At 54.4% G+C, this 17,943-nt stretch overlaps 4 protein-coding genes across 6 annotated transcripts in view; 3 read left to right on the top strand and 1 right to left on the bottom strand.

Annotated features, from left to right (window-relative positions):
* CKS1B (CDC28 protein kinase regulatory subunit 1B) overlaps positions 1-1,101 on the bottom strand; it is a 5,283-nt gene extending 4,182 nt beyond the window's left edge. The window contains exon 1 of the mRNA XM_008048590.1: positions 939-1,101. Within this exon, the coding sequence (XP_008046781.1) occupies positions 939-997 (59 nt within the window). The 5' untranslated portion in view covers positions 998-1,101. The remainder of the gene's footprint in view (positions 1-938) is intronic.
* A 167-nt stretch (positions 1,102-1,268) lies between these two features.
* SHC1 (SHC adaptor protein 1) lies at positions 1,269-11,588 on the top strand. 3 transcript variants are annotated; one of them, XM_008048589.2, is made up of 13 exons: positions 1,269-1,495; positions 4,890-5,057; positions 5,599-5,669; positions 6,204-6,267; positions 6,414-6,533; positions 6,769-6,822; positions 7,008-7,059; positions 7,255-7,381; positions 8,140-8,338; positions 8,425-8,494; positions 8,575-8,709; positions 8,867-9,105; positions 9,932-11,588. In XM_008048589.2, the coding sequence occupies exons 2-13, from the start codon at positions 4,893-4,895 to the stop codon at positions 10,058-10,060; spliced, it is 1,425 nt and encodes a 474-aa protein (XP_008046780.1). In that variant the 5' UTR covers positions 1,269-1,495; positions 4,890-4,892; the 3' UTR covers positions 10,061-11,588. The 3 variants fall into 3 exon arrangements, with proteins under 3 accessions (XP_008046780.1, XP_008046779.1, XP_008046778.1); XM_008048588.2 differs by lacking the exon at positions 1,269-1,495 and having other exon boundaries at positions 3,992-5,057; positions 8,578-8,709; XM_008048587.2 differs by lacking the exon at positions 1,269-1,495 and having other exon boundaries at positions 3,992-5,057.
* A 468-nt stretch (positions 11,589-12,056) lies between these two features.
* On the top strand, positions 12,057-16,598 carry PYGO2 (pygopus family PHD finger 2). Its single transcript, XM_008048586.1, has 3 exons — positions 12,057-12,361; positions 12,823-12,872; positions 13,802-16,598. The coding sequence occupies exons 1-3, from the start codon at positions 12,259-12,261 to the stop codon at positions 14,867-14,869; spliced, it is 1,221 nt and encodes a 406-aa protein (XP_008046777.1). The 5' UTR covers positions 12,057-12,258; the 3' UTR covers positions 14,870-16,598.
* PBXIP1 (PBX homeobox interacting protein 1) overlaps positions 12,180-17,943 on the top strand; it is a 16,413-nt gene continuing 10,649 nt past the window's right edge. The window contains exons 1-4 of the mRNA XM_008048599.2: positions 12,180-12,361; positions 12,823-12,872; positions 13,802-13,987; positions 15,454-15,531. The gene's annotated coding sequence lies outside the window, so the exon portion shown is untranslated. The remainder of the gene's footprint in view (positions 12,362-12,822; positions 12,873-13,801; positions 13,988-15,453; positions 15,532-17,943) is intronic.

Genomic DNA, 17,943 nt, shown 5'->3' with positions numbered 1-17,943 from the left:
CTCAAAAAAAAAAAAAAAAAAAGAAAGAATACTTTGTATTCCTTCATTTCCAATCTGGAATTATGATGAACCGAAAATTTATCAAATCCAAACACTGCATCCTGTGCAGAGATTCCTTTTTTAACCGTCCTTGGCAGATGGCTATCCAGTGTCTTCTAAACAATATCAGTCAAGAGGTGCTTTCTCCTTCCTACTTTTCTTAAGTCTCATCTCAGCCTACATGCTCCCATCACACCCTGGCTCGGCTCTAGCATAGCATATATCTATCACCTTTCTGGAGTATCTTAACAGATTACGTTTATGAACATCAGAGCCCCCGTCTTATCCTTGGACTTGAACATAATATCTGAAACCTGTAAGCATCCCTTAATTGTTTCCTTAAATAGATTATTTAAAGGTCATGTATTAGGCCCATATTACGTCTTTCCTCAATGCCCATGGCCAGTTTCATTCCATTGCAGTTCCAAGCAACCTCCTTTCTAAAACAAGCCAGACAACTACACCTGTTGTCTTTTCCACGAATTAATAAGCAACTGAGGACTTGAGTAAAATTCCAGCTCTGCTTTTCGCCACCTTCTCCCAGTATGATCTATAGAATTACTATCATACAAGCAGTCTACAGAAGACAAGCAATTTTAATTTGCCCAACACAGTTAAGAGACGATCCATAAACCCTCAATGGTGACGGTTGTCAGCACTCTAACCACGCCCACCTATGCCTCCTCTCAACACAGGGCAGACTCTAAATTCGTAACAAGTTATTGTTTTACGATCGCCGCCCACCCTCCGCGCATGCGCCCTAACCCTTCAACCAATCGCACACCCATCCCGTTTCTCTCCAGCGCATGCGCCATTTCTGTGCCTCAGTCCCCGTAACTCCTCGTGCCTTCAATTACCAAGGCTTACGACCTTGCTATGGCCCCCGCGCCGGCACTAACCGGTACTCAAACTCCTCGTCGTCGTATTTGTCCGAATAGTAAATTTGTTTGTGCGACATAACCGCGCTGCTTGCGGGTTTCCAACTCCGCACCGCCAACCTCCAAACAACTCCCAGCAGCACGCGCTCCCACCCACTTTGGCCTCGCTTTCAAACACGCCGCCCGCACTTCCTATTGGTCCGCTCGGCGCAAGGCGGGACAGTTTCACTTTCAGGCCTTCGATTGGCTTAGATTTGCTTCCCCTCGAGTCCCTATTGGATTGCAGTTCTTACGTTTCTCAAGAAAGAGTTTGGGGCAGAAACAGGCCTCTTATTGGCTATCGCTGCTCCCGTGCGCGTTCTTGCGCTACCATTGGCTGGCTCGGGAAAGTGGGAAGGGTGAAGGAGGGACCGTGAGGTAGAGGGTCAGGGGTTAGTGAGGCCGGAAGTGAGTGCAATAAAGTTTCTCCAGGGAGGCCGGGCCCGGGGAGAAAGTTGGAGCTGCGACCTAAGCAGGCAGTGGGGTGATCTGGAGCCAAATAGGCCCGCGGTGCGGTACGGAGACTCCATGAGGCCCTGGTGAGTCTTGATTTTTTTTTTCTCCTTAGGTGACCCACTCCTCCACCCCGGAACCCCTCTCCCGGGACCCCACTTCCGGTCTTCATTAATAAGTCCCGCCTCCTGAGGCCCCCTCCCCGGAAGTCCCACCTTCCAATTTCAGGGGGCTCCCCGAACCCCGACTTGTTTATTTATTGACCCCAACCCCACCTTGTCTCCCAGTGGTCCTGGAAGTCCTTCCCCAGATATGGTTCCAAGCGCTACTACGAAAAACCCTTTGTTAGTCCTTCCATTCTCTGAAACCCCGCCTCCTCGCAACAATTCTCCGCTAACTCCCGTCTGTCAAAAAGCCTAGCTCCCAAAAGAGCAAAGCGCTGCTCCTCAAGAAAGATTCGGATTCGCTGAAGCCACGCCCCCTTAGGGCCCCGCCCCTCTAAGCCCCGCCTTTTCCGTAATCCACGTCTGATTGTCCAGAAGCCTCGCCTCCTAGAAGTCTGATGCATGCTTCCTAGGGGACCACGCCCCCTCAGGAGCTTCATCCCTGTGGGACCCAGGTCATCAGGCTAAAAGCCTTGTCTTCAGTCCCAGAAAGTTCACCTGCAGTTTTCCTGTCCTTCCTCTCTTTGGGGCCTTGGGATCAGTTTTCCAGCTCTCCCGTTCTCCACTGGGTGAGAAGTCAGAGCTCCCATCTCTGGCTGTGAGGAGTGAGATTGGAGGCAGACTTGTTTCTCTCTTACCCTTCTCCAAGGGTGGACCTACTTCAAGGTGGCTGAACTTGGGCTTAGACACGCGAGTGAGCAAGTGAGAGAGACTTGGTCATAGATTCTCAGCGCCACTTCCTAAATTTCCCTTCCCGGGGCCAGCCCTATCTCAGAAATAACTGTAGGTCTTACCTATCCATAGCTGAGTAGGGCCATGGATTTGTTGTGTAGCATGTGGGTGTGATGGGGCGGAAATTTTCTACCACCAGAAAACTGGTTTAGAGTAGGGGGTGGGTGTTTTCTTTGGTTGTCCGTTTTTTTGGTGGGGGTACTGGTCAGGCCCTACTTCTCTGGCTCTTCCCCTCCCCCTAGCCAGAGTTCTTGTCTGGGCATTCCTCCTGTCCCCGTTTTCCCAGCCTTCCCTGCTGGAAACATTCCTGAGGCTTTCGCCATTTCCTGCTGCTTCCCGCCCTCTTGCCTCCTCCCAGCCCTCTTGCCTCCTCCCAGCTTGGCTGGGAAGCCACATAAAGCGTTTCACTCCCACACCCAATCACCTGGACTTCCAGTAGGCAATCTCCTTTCTCCTTATGCAAATTTAGAGTCATACTTCCTCTTTCTTTTCCAAATGCCCACACCTGTTGGTCCGTCCCCACCTGTGGATACTGCTAGCTGCCACATAACACCATCTCTAAAGATGAGGACATTCTAGTGTGTTTTTTGTGTTTTGGGGGTGTAAGACTATGACAGTGTCCTTTCCTCATTCTCTGTAACCCTGAGAGCTGGATCCTTAGGAAATGGAGTGATAGCATTCCTTCTCAGTAGTGGTGATGGATTGACAAACCTCTCTTGGGATGAAGACTAAGTGGAGATGAAAGGGTTAAACATAACAACCAACACATTTTAAGTCCTAGCATTGTTAATCACAATAATCATATAGATTATTATAATCCTCTGAAATAAATCTAAGGGTAATTCCAAGGTGAGCCTGGGAGAATATGTGTCTCTTTACTTCTTGTTTTTTTGGTCATTTTTCAGCTTCCTTTCTGGTCTCCTCCAGCAGAGCTGTGGCAGGAAGCTGTGGGTGGAAGGAATGGGTTTAGGACTGTTCCCTGTATCCAGCCTCAGCCCATCTTCCCTGGCATCCCTTTCTTTTGTACTTATTGACAGATTTGTCTTTTGACCCCTATCTTCCTGGCCTGTAGTTCCCATTTCCCTTGGAGACCTGTTTCAGTCTTCCACCTCTCCCAGCTAGACTCCTTCCCTGGTGTGAGGGACATTGCACTCTATGGTGGGGCTTGGAGCGCTGCAAGAGGTGGGACATGAGTATACCTGGCAGGTCTAGGGAGTTGACCTTAGTGTTATTGCCCTGACCCCTCATGTTCGCCCTTACCAGCCTGTCTTGTTAACTAGGTCTATGGAAAGAGGGAACGAACAATGCTTGGTCATGGGTCATTGCTGCTTGGTGTGGTAGGTGCCATGCTAAGAGAATGAGGCTTGACCAACATGTCCTCCTGTTCCATTCTTGTCTGGCAGCTCCCTGATGCACCACGTTGGACGTTAGTTCCCTTCCTTCACCACTTTGCTCTTCCTTTTGGCCCTGCTTTGCATCCACTGGGACCATGTCCTTCTATTCCCCATTTCACTTGCTCCAGTCCACAGCTGTTGTAGAAGAGGATGCTAATGGCCCAGGCTTCCTGGGGCCAACACCCCGTGTATGTGCAGTGATGAGGGGTGGCCTGGCTGGAGGACAGAGGAATTTGAGTGTTCAACCAGGACAGGAAGGGAAATGCTGAGCTCTGGGATCCCCTCCCTTTTCCACAGCAGCTGCTCTGTTTCCTCCCTCATTCCCCCTACCCTTCCCAGGCTTCCTGCTCCCATGGCCTGCTGTGTCCGGTTTGGATTGATCTAGACCTCCTCTTATCTCCCTCCTTTCCTTCCCACTCCTTTTTCCTTCCACTTTACTCCTCCCCAGCTTACTAGTTGTTTGTATTGGGCAGGGGAGAGAGGCACGGATAGCCTGAGTTCTAGGTTGGGGCGGTGGTGGGGGCTCAGCCCCTCTGAGCCTGTGAGTCAGCACTGTCCTCCGGATTGGTCTCTCCCCTTAGCTCCCCGCCCCTGGGGAGGAGCTAGGCAGCTCTGGGTCCAGCCCGTTCTCTTCTCGGCCTGAGAAGAGGCTCCACGCTGGGCGGGGATGGGGCCTGAAACTGTCTGGGTCTGAGCTGGGGGAGCGGAAGCCACTTGTCTCTCTCCTTCCCCAGGACTCCTGTGATTACTGGGCCACAGAGGTCTGACCAGGCTAAGGGTCTGGGGATGCCCCCTGCCTGGCCCCCTTGCCCGAACTGGCAGGGGGGCCGGGCTGGGCAGCAACCCCCACCCTCAGCCCAGCCATGGATCTCCTGCCCCCCAAGCCCAAGTACAACCCACTTCGGAATGAGTCTTTGTCATCGCTGGAGGAGGGGGCTTCAGGGTCCACCCCTCCGGAGGAGCTGCCTTCTCCATCAGCCTCGTCCCTGGGGCCCATCCTGCCTCCTCTGCCTGGGGACGACAGTCCCACTACCCTGTGCTCCTTCTTTCCCCGGATGAGCAACCTGAAGCTGGCCAACCCGGCTGGAGGGCGCCCAGGGCCTAAGGGGGAGCCAGGAAGGGCCGCCGAGGATGGGGAGGGGATCGTAGGGGCAGCCATGCCAGACTCAGGCCCCCTGCCCCTCCTCCAGGACATGAACAAGCTGAGTGGAGGCGGCGGGCGCAGGACTCGGGTGGAAGGGGGCCAGCTGGGGGGCGAGGAGTGGACCCGGCACGGGAGCTTTGTCAATAAGCCCACACGGGGCTGGCTGCATCCCAACGACAAAGTCATGGGACCCGGGGTTTCCTACTTGGTTCGGGTGAGTGAACATCCTCCCCTCCCTTCCCCCAGACCCCTCCAGTTCTGCTCATTCCAGCTCTGCCGGAATCTTTTTCCTACTGCTCCCCAACACCCTCCATCTCAGTGTCCTGTTTCTCAAACCTTTCTCGCCCCTTTTCTGATTCTGTAGCCCATTCCCTTCCAGCTCTGCTGCCCCCACCCCCACCCTGCCATGCCTAGCACAATGCTCAGCATGGCAGAAGCTCCTAGTTAAGTGTCGGAATGAGTGACTTCTTGATGTGCCCCTCCACTCCCCCTTTCTGGAGATGTCACTCTATCCCACCCAGTGCCTGTCAGTCCCCTCCAAATGCTCTTCCTAATGCATGAGGTCCTTCCTGCTTGCCTTCTTCCTCTCCCCTTTCCCTGTTGTCTTTCACGTTGGTTGTGGGATGTAGCCACAGGCAGTGGGTAGAACTTCCTCTTTACTTCCCTCAGGGACCACGTAGGGAAAAGTCCTAGGGCCCTTTGTGAAGGGATTGGGGAAAGTGGCTGACCCGTTTTCCTCCCCTCCCTCCCCTCAGTACATGGGTTGTGTGGAGGTCCTGCAGTCAATGCGAGCCCTCGACTTCAACACGCGGACTCAGGTCACCAGGTCAGTGGGGAGGGTGATGGACGGTGGGAGTCCTGGGATATGGGAGGCCACAGGAAAGGGAGGAAGGGAGCGGGTCACTTGGTGGCAGTGCGAGTGGTGGCTTGTTTTGAGTAGTAAGGGAACTGAGAGAAAGTTGGGGGAGTAGGGCTAGGTCTGAATGAGAAGAGGCAACTCTGGTCTGGATCTTCTTACCTGTCCAGCCTTGGGAGCTGAGGGGAAGGTGGCAGATGCAGCTGGCAGGTAGGGGTGGAGTAGGAACTGGGGGCAAATGGAAGGCTGCTGCTGTCTTTGGGAAGGGAATGGGACATTTGGTAGCTGGAAGGGGGTGGGGCTGTACCCATTGAGGCCCTAACCCAATCAGCCAGGAAGCGGCTTCTCAGTGTCATCAAATATTAAAGGCCCTTAATTCAATCCAACACGACAAAGAGCCTGGAGTGCCCCAGGAGTCTAGTCTGGCTTTCCCCTCCCCCAGGCCTGTGGCTGCCCTAGTGGGAGGCAGGCTCTGGGTCTGAATACCTTCTTCCCTTTCCCCAGGGAGGCCATCAGTCTGGTGTGTGAGGCTGTGCCGGGTGCTAAGGGGGCGACAAGGAGGAGAAAGGTACCTGGGGTCGGTGGGAATAGGGATGCTGCTGGATGTGGAGGGGCAGGGGGAAAGCAAGTATGGGGTATGAGGAGGGCCAGCAGGCGGGAGTGTGGTTTCCTGGCATTGGGAACACAGCTTCTGAGACCCTGGGCTCCCCTTAGCCTTGTAGCCGCCCGCTCAGCTCTATCCTGGGGAGGAGTAACCTGAAATTTGCTGGAATGCCAATCACTCTCACCGTCTCCACCAGCAGCCTCAACCTCATGGCCGCAGACTGCAAACAGGTTGGTGGAGTTGGGCTGGGGGACTGGAACCACTGAGGCGGGGCTAAGGGGAGATCTAGTTAGGCCAAAAGCTAGGAGAGAGGGTTTGGGAGCAGCAGAACAGGAGGGAAGAAGAAATGAGGAGAAATGAGACTGGGGCACCAGGGATGTGGGCCGGGGCAGGAGGCCCCTGTGTGGGCCCTGAAGCCACCTGACAGCCTTCCCTTCCGTCTCTATCCCGTGCCCTAATTCTCAGATCATCGCCAACCACCACATGCAATCTATCTCATTTGCGTCTGGCGGGGATCCGGTGAGTCGGGGAACAGCAAAAGCGGTGGGTGAACAGCAAGAGGCTATGGGTTGGGAGGACATTGGCTAGGGAGGTAGGGGTGCTAGGATTGCGGGGACGTCTGAAAAGGACTGGGTTTTAGGGGTCAGGGGAAGGTGAGCTGTAAAATTTAGCTAACTGGCCTCTTCTGACTTTGTCTACCCCAGGACACAGCTGAGTATGTCGCCTATGTTGCCAAAGACCCTGTGAATCAGAGAGGTGAGGCATGGTGGGGAGCACTGGGTAGGACCAGCTGCCCATGAGGTAGGTGAGCAGGACCTGGGGTCATCTTTCCCTGCTCTTACTAGTAGAGCTAAGCAGGTGCTCCTGCTGAGAAAGATAAGGGCCCCTGTGCTCACCTCCTCCTAGCAACCCTACCTCAGAGCTCACTGACAGCCTCTGCTGTGCCCCCAGCCTGCCACATCCTGGAGTGTCCTGAAGGGCTTGCCCAGGACGTCATCAGCACCATTGGCCAGGCCTTCGAGTTGCGCTTCAAACAATACCTCAGGAACCCCCCAAAACTGGTCACCCCCCATGACAGGTAAGCAGGTAGGGAGGATGTAAGCAGCTCGTGGGCCCCAGGCTGGGATTGGGAGAGTAGAGCTGCTTTTCCCACGCTCAGCCCAGAGAGGTTCAGGGAAGGAAAAAGAACCCGTGTGCCCAGCTACCTACTTCCTGCCATTCTTACGCTTCCTGTGGCCCATCAGGAAAGCCTTTGAGGCCTGCCTGCTGCAGGGCCAGCTCTTCCTATGCCCATGGTGGAGCTACAGTCCAGGGCCTCAAGTTGCATCTCTCTCTCTAGCGAGGTGGGATGTTCTTTTCCCAGCCTCCTGGTTTCTGGCCTGTTATTCCTTCTTGCCCATTTCTCCATTCCTCTTGCTGTGTTTTCCTGCCTTTAGCAGCTATCAAGAATTTGGGTTTAGGAGGATGTCTCTTCTCCCCAAGATCACTACCTTTCCCATCTCAGGCCTTGGGATGAACTCTGGGGCTGGTAGGGATGCAGAGCCCTGTCCTAACTGCAGAGTGCTTCCCTTGCTCTTGGGAGAAGCACAGTGATCAGGACATGAGTTTTAAAGTCAAACCAGAATTTAAGTCTCAGCTGTACTACTTTTCAGTTGTGAGACCTTGGGGAAACCTTATAGGGTTGTTAGGAGAATGAAATGATAATGTGAACGAGACACCCAGCCTCAGGCCTAACCCTTAGTAAATGTCCAGGACATGGCCACTGTTGCCCTCCTCCCATCCTCCCATCCTCCCACCCACCCACCCACACTTGTCACTCTGTCCTGTCTCTCTCAGGATGGCTGGCTTTGATGGCTCAGCTTGGGATGAGGAGGAGGATGAGCCACCTGATCATCAGTACTATAATGACTTCCCTGGGAAGGAACCCCCTCTTGGGGGGGTGGTAGACATGAGGCTTCGGGAAGGAGCCACTCCAGGGGCTCCTCGCCCGACTCCACCCAGTACGCAGACCCCCAGCCACTTGGGAGCTACACTGGTGAGTTGCTTGGGTGGAGATGGGCTGGGTATGCAATGGAGTAGCCCGTTAGGGCCTCTGGTCTCACCTTAGTTTTATCCCCGCAGCCCGTAGGCCAGCCTGTCGGGGGAGAACCAGAAGTCCGCAAACAGATGCCGCCACCACCACCCTGCCCAGGTATGAAGGGAACTGAGATGGGCAGAGCCAGGAGTGCGGGAGGCAGGGCTGGGATCACTGTCGAGCCTCCCTGTCCTCAGCAGGCAGAGAGCTCTTTGATGATCCCTCCTACGTCAATGTTCAGAACCTAGACAAGACCCGGCAAGCAGCTGGTGGGGCTGGGCCCCCCAATCCTGCCATCAATGGCAGTGCACCCCGGGACCTCTTTGACATGAGTGAGTGCTCCTCTCTCCTCTCTGTAGCCACAGCTTCCTGCTTGGTTCCTCCTCCTTTCCTGCCCAGCTTCTTTCCTTCCTGGCTTCCCCTCCCTGATGTCTGGGTCCTGGGTGTGTTGTGCCTGCTGCCTCCCCTAAACTCTCTCTACACCCCCAGAGCCCTTTGAAGATGCCCTTCGAGTGCCTCCACCTCCCCAGTCTGTGTCCATGGCTGAGCAGCTCCGAGGGGAGCCCTGGTTTCATGGGAAGTTAAGCCGGCGGGAGGCTGAGGCACTGCTGCGGCTCAACGGGGACTTCCTGGTGCGGGAGAGCACGACCACACCTGGCCAGTATGTGCTCACTGGCTTGCAGAGTGGGCAGCCCAAGCACCTGCTACTAGTGGATCCTGAGGGTGTGGTGAGTGTGGCAGCGGTATGGGTGGGGAGTGGCAGGAAAGCATAGAGCCCGACAGTGTTGCCATTTCTTCATTTGTTGCTTTTTAGACATCCCCCACTGGGCAGCTCTACAGGCCTCCCTTGCTCTTCAAGCTGCCTGGCATCTGCCTCCAGTGGCTTAGGGCTCCTTCCCTTCTCACATCCTTTAACCTGAGCTTTGTTTCCTACAGTCCTAGCTAGTCCTCAAAACCCAGGCCTTAAGCCCATAAGAGCTAGAAGGTGCTCATCTGATCTGTGCCCCTTCTCTTGATAAGTGAGGAAACCACCCTGGAGTGGTTGTGATGCTCAATGTCAGAGGCTTAGAGGCTAGATATCCCAAGTTTCCTTTTGCAAAATAATCCAGGGGCCTTCCCAGCTCCCCAGACCCAGGGCTCAGACCACTGTCATTTCTCTTATCCACACTGTCCGTCCCACTGCCCTCAGAACTTTGGTCTCTATTCTCGAGTAGTCTCAGCCTCCTTTCCATGTCTTTTGCACTGTGTATATACTTCTGAGAGATGTCAACTTCCTCCAGGTCAAGAAAGGTGTAGATATCCTTCAGCTTCACTGTCTCGGGAGCGATGTCTCCTTTGCCTTTTCCCAGTTCACTGACCTGCCCATCCCCACAACTGTCTCTAGTTTCTCTTTGTAGAGGAGCCTCAGTGATCAAGACTGACAGGCCTCACCTCCTCTCCACCATCTTTCTCCTTCCTCAGTCCTCTTGACTGTTCTATCTTTCTCAAACTTGGAGGTCGAGATCTTATTTGACTCATCACCTGAACTGACCTACTTCCTTCCTACCCTCCCAGGTTCGTACAAAGGATCACCGCTTCGAGAGTGTCAGTCACCTCATCAGCTACCACATGGACAATCACTTGCCCATCATCTCTGCGGGCAGCGAACTGTGTCTACAGCAACCTGTGGAGCGGAAACTGTGATCCGCCCCAATACTCTCCCAGAAGATGTCCTCCAACCCCTTCCACCCTAGTCCCTAACTCTCAGGACATCATTTGGGAGTGTTCTGTGGGCTTGGCCTTGTGTAGGAGATGGGAGTAGTGTGGATGCTGGGTTTAGTATCCCGCTGAGAGGGTTTGAGTCAGAAGCCTGGGGGAGAATACTGCTTCTCCTCAGACATCACCAAAGTATTAATGTACAGAGTGGCCCTTTGCCTGGGCCTTTCCTGTGCCAATCTGATGACCCCTTCCCCAAGGTGAGTGCTTGTCATGGAAAATTCCTGTGGTGATAGGCCCAGTGGAGCAATCACCCTTCTGGGGAAGGGGGAATGAATCACACCTCTGGTCTATCTCTGGGCTTCAGGATACCCCAGGTCTCAACAACTCCCTCCCTTCTCCCAGTGTTTAAACTTTGTGCCTTTGACCATCTCCTAGGTCTGCAGATATTTTATGCAAAGAGTCCTCAGGCCCTTGAGTTCACTGACGGAGTGCTGACACCTTCTTGGCTTCTGGGACCCTGTCCTCTCCTTGCTCAGCACCCCTTTCAGTTTGGGTTGGGAGAACAGAGGCAAGAGTGGCAGCTGTCCCCTCTCCCCCTAGGGATATGCAACCCTTAGAGATTGCCCCAGAGCCCCCCTCCCGGCCAGGGGGGAGATGGACCCCTCCCTTGCTCAGTGCCTCCTGGCCGGGGCCCCTCACCCCAAGGGGTCTGTATATACATTTTGTAAGCCCCGCCCTTCCAATGTTGCATGCTTATTATTCTCTACAGCCAAAGTGTAGCCTTCCTCCTGTAGCCCAGCTGCCCCTTCTTGGGATACTGGGGTATGACTGAAGGTGGGCCTCCTGTATGGTTAACTCTTCCAGGTGGATTTTGTGGAGGCTGGAACAGGGGTATTGCGACTCTAAAGCAGTAGACAATCCCAAATACCATCTGTAGATTTGGAACTGCACTGGTTTTTTATTTTATATGCATATATTTTAGGAGTGTAGATTTACTTTCCTAATTCTGTTTTCCGTGGCTTATTCTTGAGCACAAGATGATAATCGATTACATTTATACACCACCTCTTTGACTTTTCCAAGCCCTTTTACACTATTGGCATTTTCCTCTCCCAGGCCTGCATGGTAACTGGGATCGGCAGCATTACCTTTTATACCAGAGACCTGAGGCAAATGAAATTGATTTCCAGCTAGGCCTATAAAAACTTGGGCCTCTTACCACGAGGCTGAGAAGCAGAAACTTGACTGAATACCTATTACAGATTCACGAAGGAGAAACTTAAACCTGCAGTTATTGAGTACCTTCTGCATGCTGGGCCCTGTACTAGGTCCAGCATGGCCACACGAAAGAAGCCGGCTCCACTCTTTCTTTATGCCTTGTGGATAAGGGAGAGTTGCCTGTTTACATCCTGGCCTTTTTTTTGTTTGGATGTTTTCACGGGTCTCACTTATACCAAAGGGAAAAAAAAAAAATCTTCATTAAAGTCCATATTTCTTCTACCTCGGCCTCTAAGCCCCTCTCGAAAGCCTATTGTGTTCGCCGCGGGCTCTCGGCGGCGGGAGGGGAGGCCGGAGATCGCGGCCCCCGCGGGAGGCTACGGAGCTTCTGCGCCGGGAGGACGCGGCTGTGGGGCGACCCGGGACACGGTCCCCTGTGAACGTCGTGCCCGCGCAGGGGGCTGGGGCGAGGCAGAGCTCAAGCCGCGGGCACCTCGGCGCCCCAACGCCGGCCCCTACGCTGCTTGGGCCTCCTGGGCGCGCGCACCTCCGCGGCCGGGTTGGTACAGTCCGACTGCGGGGGGTGACGCAATCCGCCGCCCCGCGGGGAGCCGGTGTGGGCCGCTTCCCTCGCAGCATACGACCCCCTCCACTAGGTCGGGTTGTGGTGCCAGCTCCCCGACCTCCAAGGTTGGAACGTAGGGTCTTGTTCAGCCCGGGCTCCCCTCCCTCGCCGCGCTCAGTGGTGCCGGCCCAGCCGACTTCCGGTTCCGGCCGCTGCTGCCGCTGGCGGGCGGCGAGTCTGGAGTGAGCGCACAGTTCGCGCTCCGGCTCGGCGCCTTCCTATCTCCCCACTCTGGGCTTCTGCAGCTCGGGGGCCTGCGCTGCCCCGACTTCCCTTCTGGGCGATGGTGCAGCCCGAGGGCGCCTCCATCCCCCGCCGCCGCTGATCGGTCCCTCACTCCATGGCCGCCTCGGCGCCGCCCCCACCGGACAAGCTGGAGGGAGGTGGCGGCCCCGCACCGCCCCCTGCGCCGCCCAGCACCGGGAGGAAGCAGGGCAAGGCCGGTGAGAGCCCGGCGAGGGGAGGGGGCTGGAGGCCCAGGACTTGGGAACCTCGGAGGGGAGGGGTGGTGGGTGCGGGTGCTTCTTAGGCCGAAGGGCTTGGAGGGAGGCTCAGGTGAAAAGGGTGGGTGGGTGTAGCCTTCCAGGGGTTGGGGACAGGTTGTCACAGATTGAGGGCTGTAGGGTTTGGAACCACATGGAATTCAGGACTCACTTGGAGTCTGAGGCTATCAAAAGATGGGACATTCTTCTAAAGGAGGACGCAACTGACAGTGTGATCATAGTCGCAACTCATTTTCCATATCACACCTGTTGTTGGTATCTGTTAAATACTAATACACAAGTCAGCATTTGTTGAATAAGCTAAGAATACATGAGGAGTTTCTCAGAGCATGACTGGGAGAAAAGAGGTTGGGGAAACCTCAAGGAAACTTGTCTGCTTCTGCCTTTTGCTGCTCTTCCAGGTCTGCAAATGAAGAGCCCAGAAAAGAAACGAAGAAAGTCAAATACTCAGGTGAGTGCTGGTTGGTGGTGGGGGTAGTTCCTACCAGTTTTTGGTGGTGCCCTTTTACTCTGCCACTCCAGTATCTGTATTTTGCATCAGGTTCAGGGAGAAAATTGTCTTTCTTGCACTGTCTCTGGTCATTTCCTCAACTTTATAACAAATTTAAGCGACAGTATCTTCCCTCAAGAGCTGGTTTGACCAAAGGCCTTATCAGGTAGGGTTACAGCATTTCTCTCTCCCATTTTTCCTATCCTGGCTCCTTCATGATGATAACACAACACCTACCATTCATTAAGCCTTTTCTAAGTTCCAGGAATTGTGCTAAAGTGCTTTAACAGTGTTGGGAGCTAGGCATTATTCCTTTTTTTTTCTTTTTTGAGTAGGACTCTCACTCTATGGCCCAGACTGGAGTGCGGTGGCATGCTCACAGCCACTGCAGCCTTGACCTGCTGGGCTCAGGCAATCCTTCTGCCTCAGCCTTCCAATTAGCTGGAACTACAGGCGTGTGCCACCACGTCTGGCTAATTTTTCTTAATTTATTGAGACAGGGCTCGCCAAGTTGCCCAGGTTGGTCTTGAACCCCAGGGCTCAGACAATCCTCTCACCTCCGCTTCCCAAAGTGCTGGCATTACAGGCATGAACCACTGCGCTCAGCCTCATTATTCCTATCTAATACCTGCTCCAGGGTCTTGAGGTTGTTCAGAGTCAACTGGAGTTTCAGCCTAGTTCTGCCTGTTTTTCAAAACAGGCAGAACTAGGCTGTACTATTCGGGTTCCATTATGCACTCTTTGTTTGTTGCAGTCTAAGGTCCATCTTGATTTTAGATCTGGGCTGGTCAGTACCAGCTTCCAAAACGAGTATTGTGTTTGTGGTGCTCTCTTGGTTTAGCTCTGTCTTCCTCCATGACCTCATCCTTCACTCATCTGTTCCCTACTAGGGCCCTGCATACTCACATCTGACGGAGTTTGCGCCACCCCCGACTCCCATGGTGGATCACCTGGTTGCATCCAACCCTTTTGAGGATGACTTCGGAGCTCCTAAGGTGGGGGGCGCAGCCCCTCCATTCCTTGGCAGCCCTGTGCCCTTTGGAGGTTTCCGTGTACAGGGGGGCATGGCAGGCCAGGTTCCCCCAGGTTATGGCACTGGAGGTGGAGGGGGTCCCCAGCCACTTCGTCGACAGCCTCCTCCTTTCCCTCCCAATCCCATGGGCCCTGCTTTCAACTTGCCCCCCCAGGGCCCTGGCTACCCACCCCCAGGCAACATGAACTTTCCTAGCCAACCCTTCAACCAGCCTCTGGGTCAGAACTTCAGTCCTCCTGGTGGGCAGATGATGCCAGGCCCAGTGGGAGGATTTGGTCCCATGATCTCACCCACCATGGGACAGCCTCCAAGAGGGGAGCTGGGGCCCCCTTCTCTCCCCCAACGATTTGCCCAGCCAGGGGCTCCTTTTGGCCCTTCTCCTCTCCAGAGACCTGGTCAGGGGCTCCCCAGCCTGCCCCCCAACACAAGTCCCTTTCCTGGTCCAGACCCTGGCTTTCCTGGCCCTGGTGGCGAGGATGGGGGGAAGCCCTTAAATCCATCTGCTCCCACTGCTTTTCCCCAGGAACCCCACTCAGGCTCCCCAGCTGCTGCTGTCAATGGGAACCAGCCCAGTTTCCCCCCAAACAGCAGCGGGCGGGGTGGGGGCACTCCAGATGTCAACAGCCTGGCACCCCCTGGCAAGGCAGGCGGGGGCTCGGGGCCCCAGCCTCCCCCCGGCCTGGTGTACCCATGTGGTGCCTGTCGGAGTGAGGTGAATGACGACCAGGATGCCATTCTGTGTGAGGCCTCCTGCCAGAAGTGGTTCCACCGCGAGTGCACGGGCATGACTGAGAGTGCCTACGGGCTGCTAACCACCGAGGCCTCTGCAGTCTGGGCCTGTGATCTCTGCCTCAAGACCAAGGAGATCCAGTCTGTCTACATCCGTGAGGGCATGGGGCAGCTGGTGGCTGCTAATGACGGGTGACACTGGCAAGGTGGCCCAGGGAAGTGCGTATGTCTCCCTGCTCTTCCAGGGTGATTGTTTCCAAGTCTGGCTCTTGGTCCTTGTTTGTGCTGGCTTTCCATCCCCATGGGGCAGAAACACAACGGCTCCTGGGGCTGAAAAGGAATTGAGGCGGGCAGGCAGAAGAGCCTGGATTGCTCGCTTTGTGGGAAACTTACGTGTGGAGATCTGCAGAGATCCAGGAAACCAAAGCCCTGCTGAGCAGAGCCATTTTTTGTGTGGCTGTCTCTGGAGGCCTAGGAGTGTGGCTGTAAGAGAAGAGGGGTGGGCTGGAGGAAGATCCGGAGGGCAGGGGCGGCCCCTCTGCAGATGAAGGATGCCCCTAACACCTGTGCCTGACAGCCCTACATAGCCCCGCAGTCCCAGCCTTAGTTTTTGAAGTCAAGGCTTAAAGGTTTTCAGCCAGAGGAATTGGGGTCTCTTGTCATCCCTGCAATAGCCTTTTTATGGGCTCTTGGAGACAGCTTTAGGGAATAAATGGGAATTTCCCCCCTTTTATACCCCCTTTGCCTCCTCCAAGACCTACCCGACTCCTGCCCCCTCAGACAACCAAATAGCTCAAAGAAGCAGGAGAGTTCCTGGCTATGGCAGTTTCTTGGTTATTTGGGGGTTCAAGACAGTAGGTGAGAGATGCTGTCAGGAGATATCTTCCTCATACCAAAGTCACTGGTCCTTTCTTAGCCTCTCTTGTGTTCTTTTCCTAATGACCATGTTTTTGCCAAAAATTGGGATATGTGGTCTGACAGAGTGCAGAGTATTTGAAGTTTGGGCTGCTGTGGCAGTCCAAGCTTGGTGGTCCAACCCTCACCCCATCTGCTGCACACAGACGCAGTGATGTAATTCAGCTTTCAGCATCCTTGCTCCCCTGCCTTCCTGACTTGATCACAGGAAGGCTTGAGAAGGCACAGAGCCCTTATACCTCATTTCTTCTGACAGAAGCACCCAGGTGAGGCCCCATCACAGCCTCATGAGTGGGGAAGCGGGTATCCTCATTGCCATGGTACTAAAGGGTGGAAGAGCCTGGAATTTTTGCTTCTATCTTGGCTTACTGTTCTTCCATATCATCTCGGGCCTGGTGATCTAGTGATTCTCATTCCTCTCAGCCAAAGTCCTGCCCTGGGTTTTGTCTTTATTTTTTAAGCACTGCTTGCCAGAGATGGGCCTGGGACTGAATCAGGAGCCCCTCACATACGTTCCTTTTTATAGCTCATGGACACATTCCTCATTGGGGTAGGGAAGGCAGGCATGGTGTGTGGCCCTCTTCAGAGAAGTTTGTGGTCCCTCAGTATGGGATATGGTGGCACAGGCCCACTTTCTGTGGTCCCCTGCTTCTCCCAGTCCCCTGGCACTTGAGAGAAGATACTGCCCAGGTGGAGCTGGCTGCCTCTGAGGCTGTGAGAAGAGTGCAGGTCTGGGCGTCCCTCCAGTGTCCTCCCACTCAAAAACAGCGTAGGTGGCACTCCCACTGCTCCATTTGTGTTGTGTTTGTGGTTCTGTTAACCCCTCGATCTGTTGCTATTTTTGTGTTGTCCCCCCTCTGCATTTTGTAAAATGGCTCCCAGTGGAGTGTCTGCTCAGTCTATGCCCTCTCGCCCTTGCTCCACTAGTTTTTGAAAGAAAGTGGTGGCAGAGCTGTGGTGGTTGGGGTCTTTTGTATGGTTGGATTAATAAAATGACTTGAAAATCCCAACAAGGACTCTTTGCTGTTGTTATATGAAAATGTTGGAATGAGCCGCTCTGCTGGGAAGGATGCTTAGGGGCTGAGGATATGGATACTCCTGGGGTCCCTGTAAGTGGAAATGGCAGAAAGCTTGGGCCCCTGAGCTGACCCTGGTATAGGCTGCTGAGCCCAGAGAAGCCTGTGTCCCTTCACCCATCCCCCTGGGTTTCGGCTGTGAGAAACCGAGTTTCCTTTCTGAGCACATTCCTGGGCCAGTCCTGGAGCCAGCCCGGAGACTTGGCACCTAGACCTCTGGGAGACAAGTGCTTGAGCTCTTCTGGGTTTAGCATCCCGCCTGCCCCGGCCCCGCCCCGAACTCCCAGTTGTTTGGGTTAAGGGGGCGGGCTCCAAGGGGGGAGGGGAGAAGCTGCTCCTATTGTAGCAAGTTTATTTTGGGATTTAAAAAAAAAACCCTCCTACCCCCGCTTTTTAAGAAGTTGCAGTGGCATCCTTAAACAGTTTGCGGTGGAGCAGGGCGGGGAAGGTGGCAGGAGGGCTATTTCCAAACCCTCAGTTTGCCACTCGTCCTTGTCCCATCCCCCATTCCACAGCTGTCTCTGTCTATTCTGGGGCCATCGTAGCCCCTTGTCCTTGTCATCTTGGGAGACACCACTATTTGCCTTTCAGCTTGGAGGTTCCCTGTAGAAACTGTTTAGATTGGGCAAGGAGAGGTCATCCAAAATTCAGTTTGCTGGGACGCAGTCGCCCACCAGGAGGTAAGCTCAGGTTTTAGGGGCTGCATAGATAGAGCTCCCGTCTCCTCCGACTCTGAATTCCTGCTCTTATTGGTCAAAAGTTTCCGCCTCCTTGGGGAAACTGACTTTCCATTGGCCAGTTTCTGGTCACATGACTTCTTGGCCTGGAAACCAGGGGAAGCTGCAACAAGTTTGAGCCGAAGACCGAAGCGAAAGCTGGGTCAGGTAATGTCCTAGCTGGGAAGGGGTCTACAGAGCCCCTGGGAAGGGGGAGGGATAGGAGAGGTAGGACAGAACTCTAGAAGGAATGAGCTGCTTTTCATTTCTGGGCTGGGGGACGGGGAGCCAGGTGCAGACGCTTCCACAACAGGAACTTGCTCTGGGTTTTTTTTCTGGGTCCCGTTGCAAGTTCCTGGGCACTAGGTCCTTTACTTTAGGGGTTTGGGGGAACAGCTGTTGAGGAGCTGGAATGAGCTGGAGGTGAGGCTTCCTAGCTTTGTACTGAGTGGGAGAGCTCCCCCTTTAGCTGTTTTTTAGAAATAGCAGACGTCTCTGACATAATTCTCACTGGAGGTTTTTGTTGAATCCTGCCTGAATGAAAAGAAAAGGGATAGTGTGGG

Source organism: Carlito syrichta, unplaced genomic scaffold, assembly GCF_000164805.1.
Source record: "Carlito syrichta isolate Samal-C Ts95f unplaced genomic scaffold, Tarsius_syrichta-2.0.1 Scaffold126413, whole genome shotgun sequence".
Taxonomy (NCBI): Eukaryota; Metazoa; Chordata; class Mammalia; order Primates; family Tarsiidae; genus Carlito; species Carlito syrichta.
The sequence above is the reverse complement of the archived record's forward strand: the minus strand, read 5'-3'. Positions and strand labels throughout refer to the sequence as shown.

What these genes read in the sequence shown, in the direction of transcription:
- SHC1 (XM_008048587.2), top strand. Translation starts at nt 4,563, where the DNA reads ATGGATCTCCTGCCCCCCAAGCCCAAGTACAACCCACTTCGGAATGAG. An exon ending in GGGTTTCCTACTTGGTTCGG is followed by an intron (nt 5,058 to 5,598) that starts GTGAGTGAACAT and finishes CCCTCCCCTCAG; the next exon opens with TACATGGGTTGTGTGGAGGT. An exon ending in TGGCCGCAGACTGCAAACAG is followed by an intron (nt 6,534 to 6,768) that starts GTTGGTGGAGTT and finishes CCTAATTCTCAG; the next exon opens with ATCATCGCCAACCACCACAT.
- PYGO2 (XM_008048586.1), top strand. Translation starts at nt 12,259, where the DNA reads ATGGCCGCCTCGGCGCCGCCCCCACCGGACAAGCTGGAGGGAGGTGGC. An exon ending in GAGGAAGCAGGGCAAGGCCG is followed by an intron (nt 12,362 to 12,822) that starts GTGAGAGCCCGG and finishes CTGCTCTTCCAG; the next exon opens with GTCTGCAAATGAAGAGCCCA. An exon ending in GAAGAAAGTCAAATACTCAG is followed by an intron (nt 12,873 to 13,801) that starts GTGAGTGCTGGT and finishes GTTCCCTACTAG; the next exon opens with GGCCCTGCATACTCACATCT.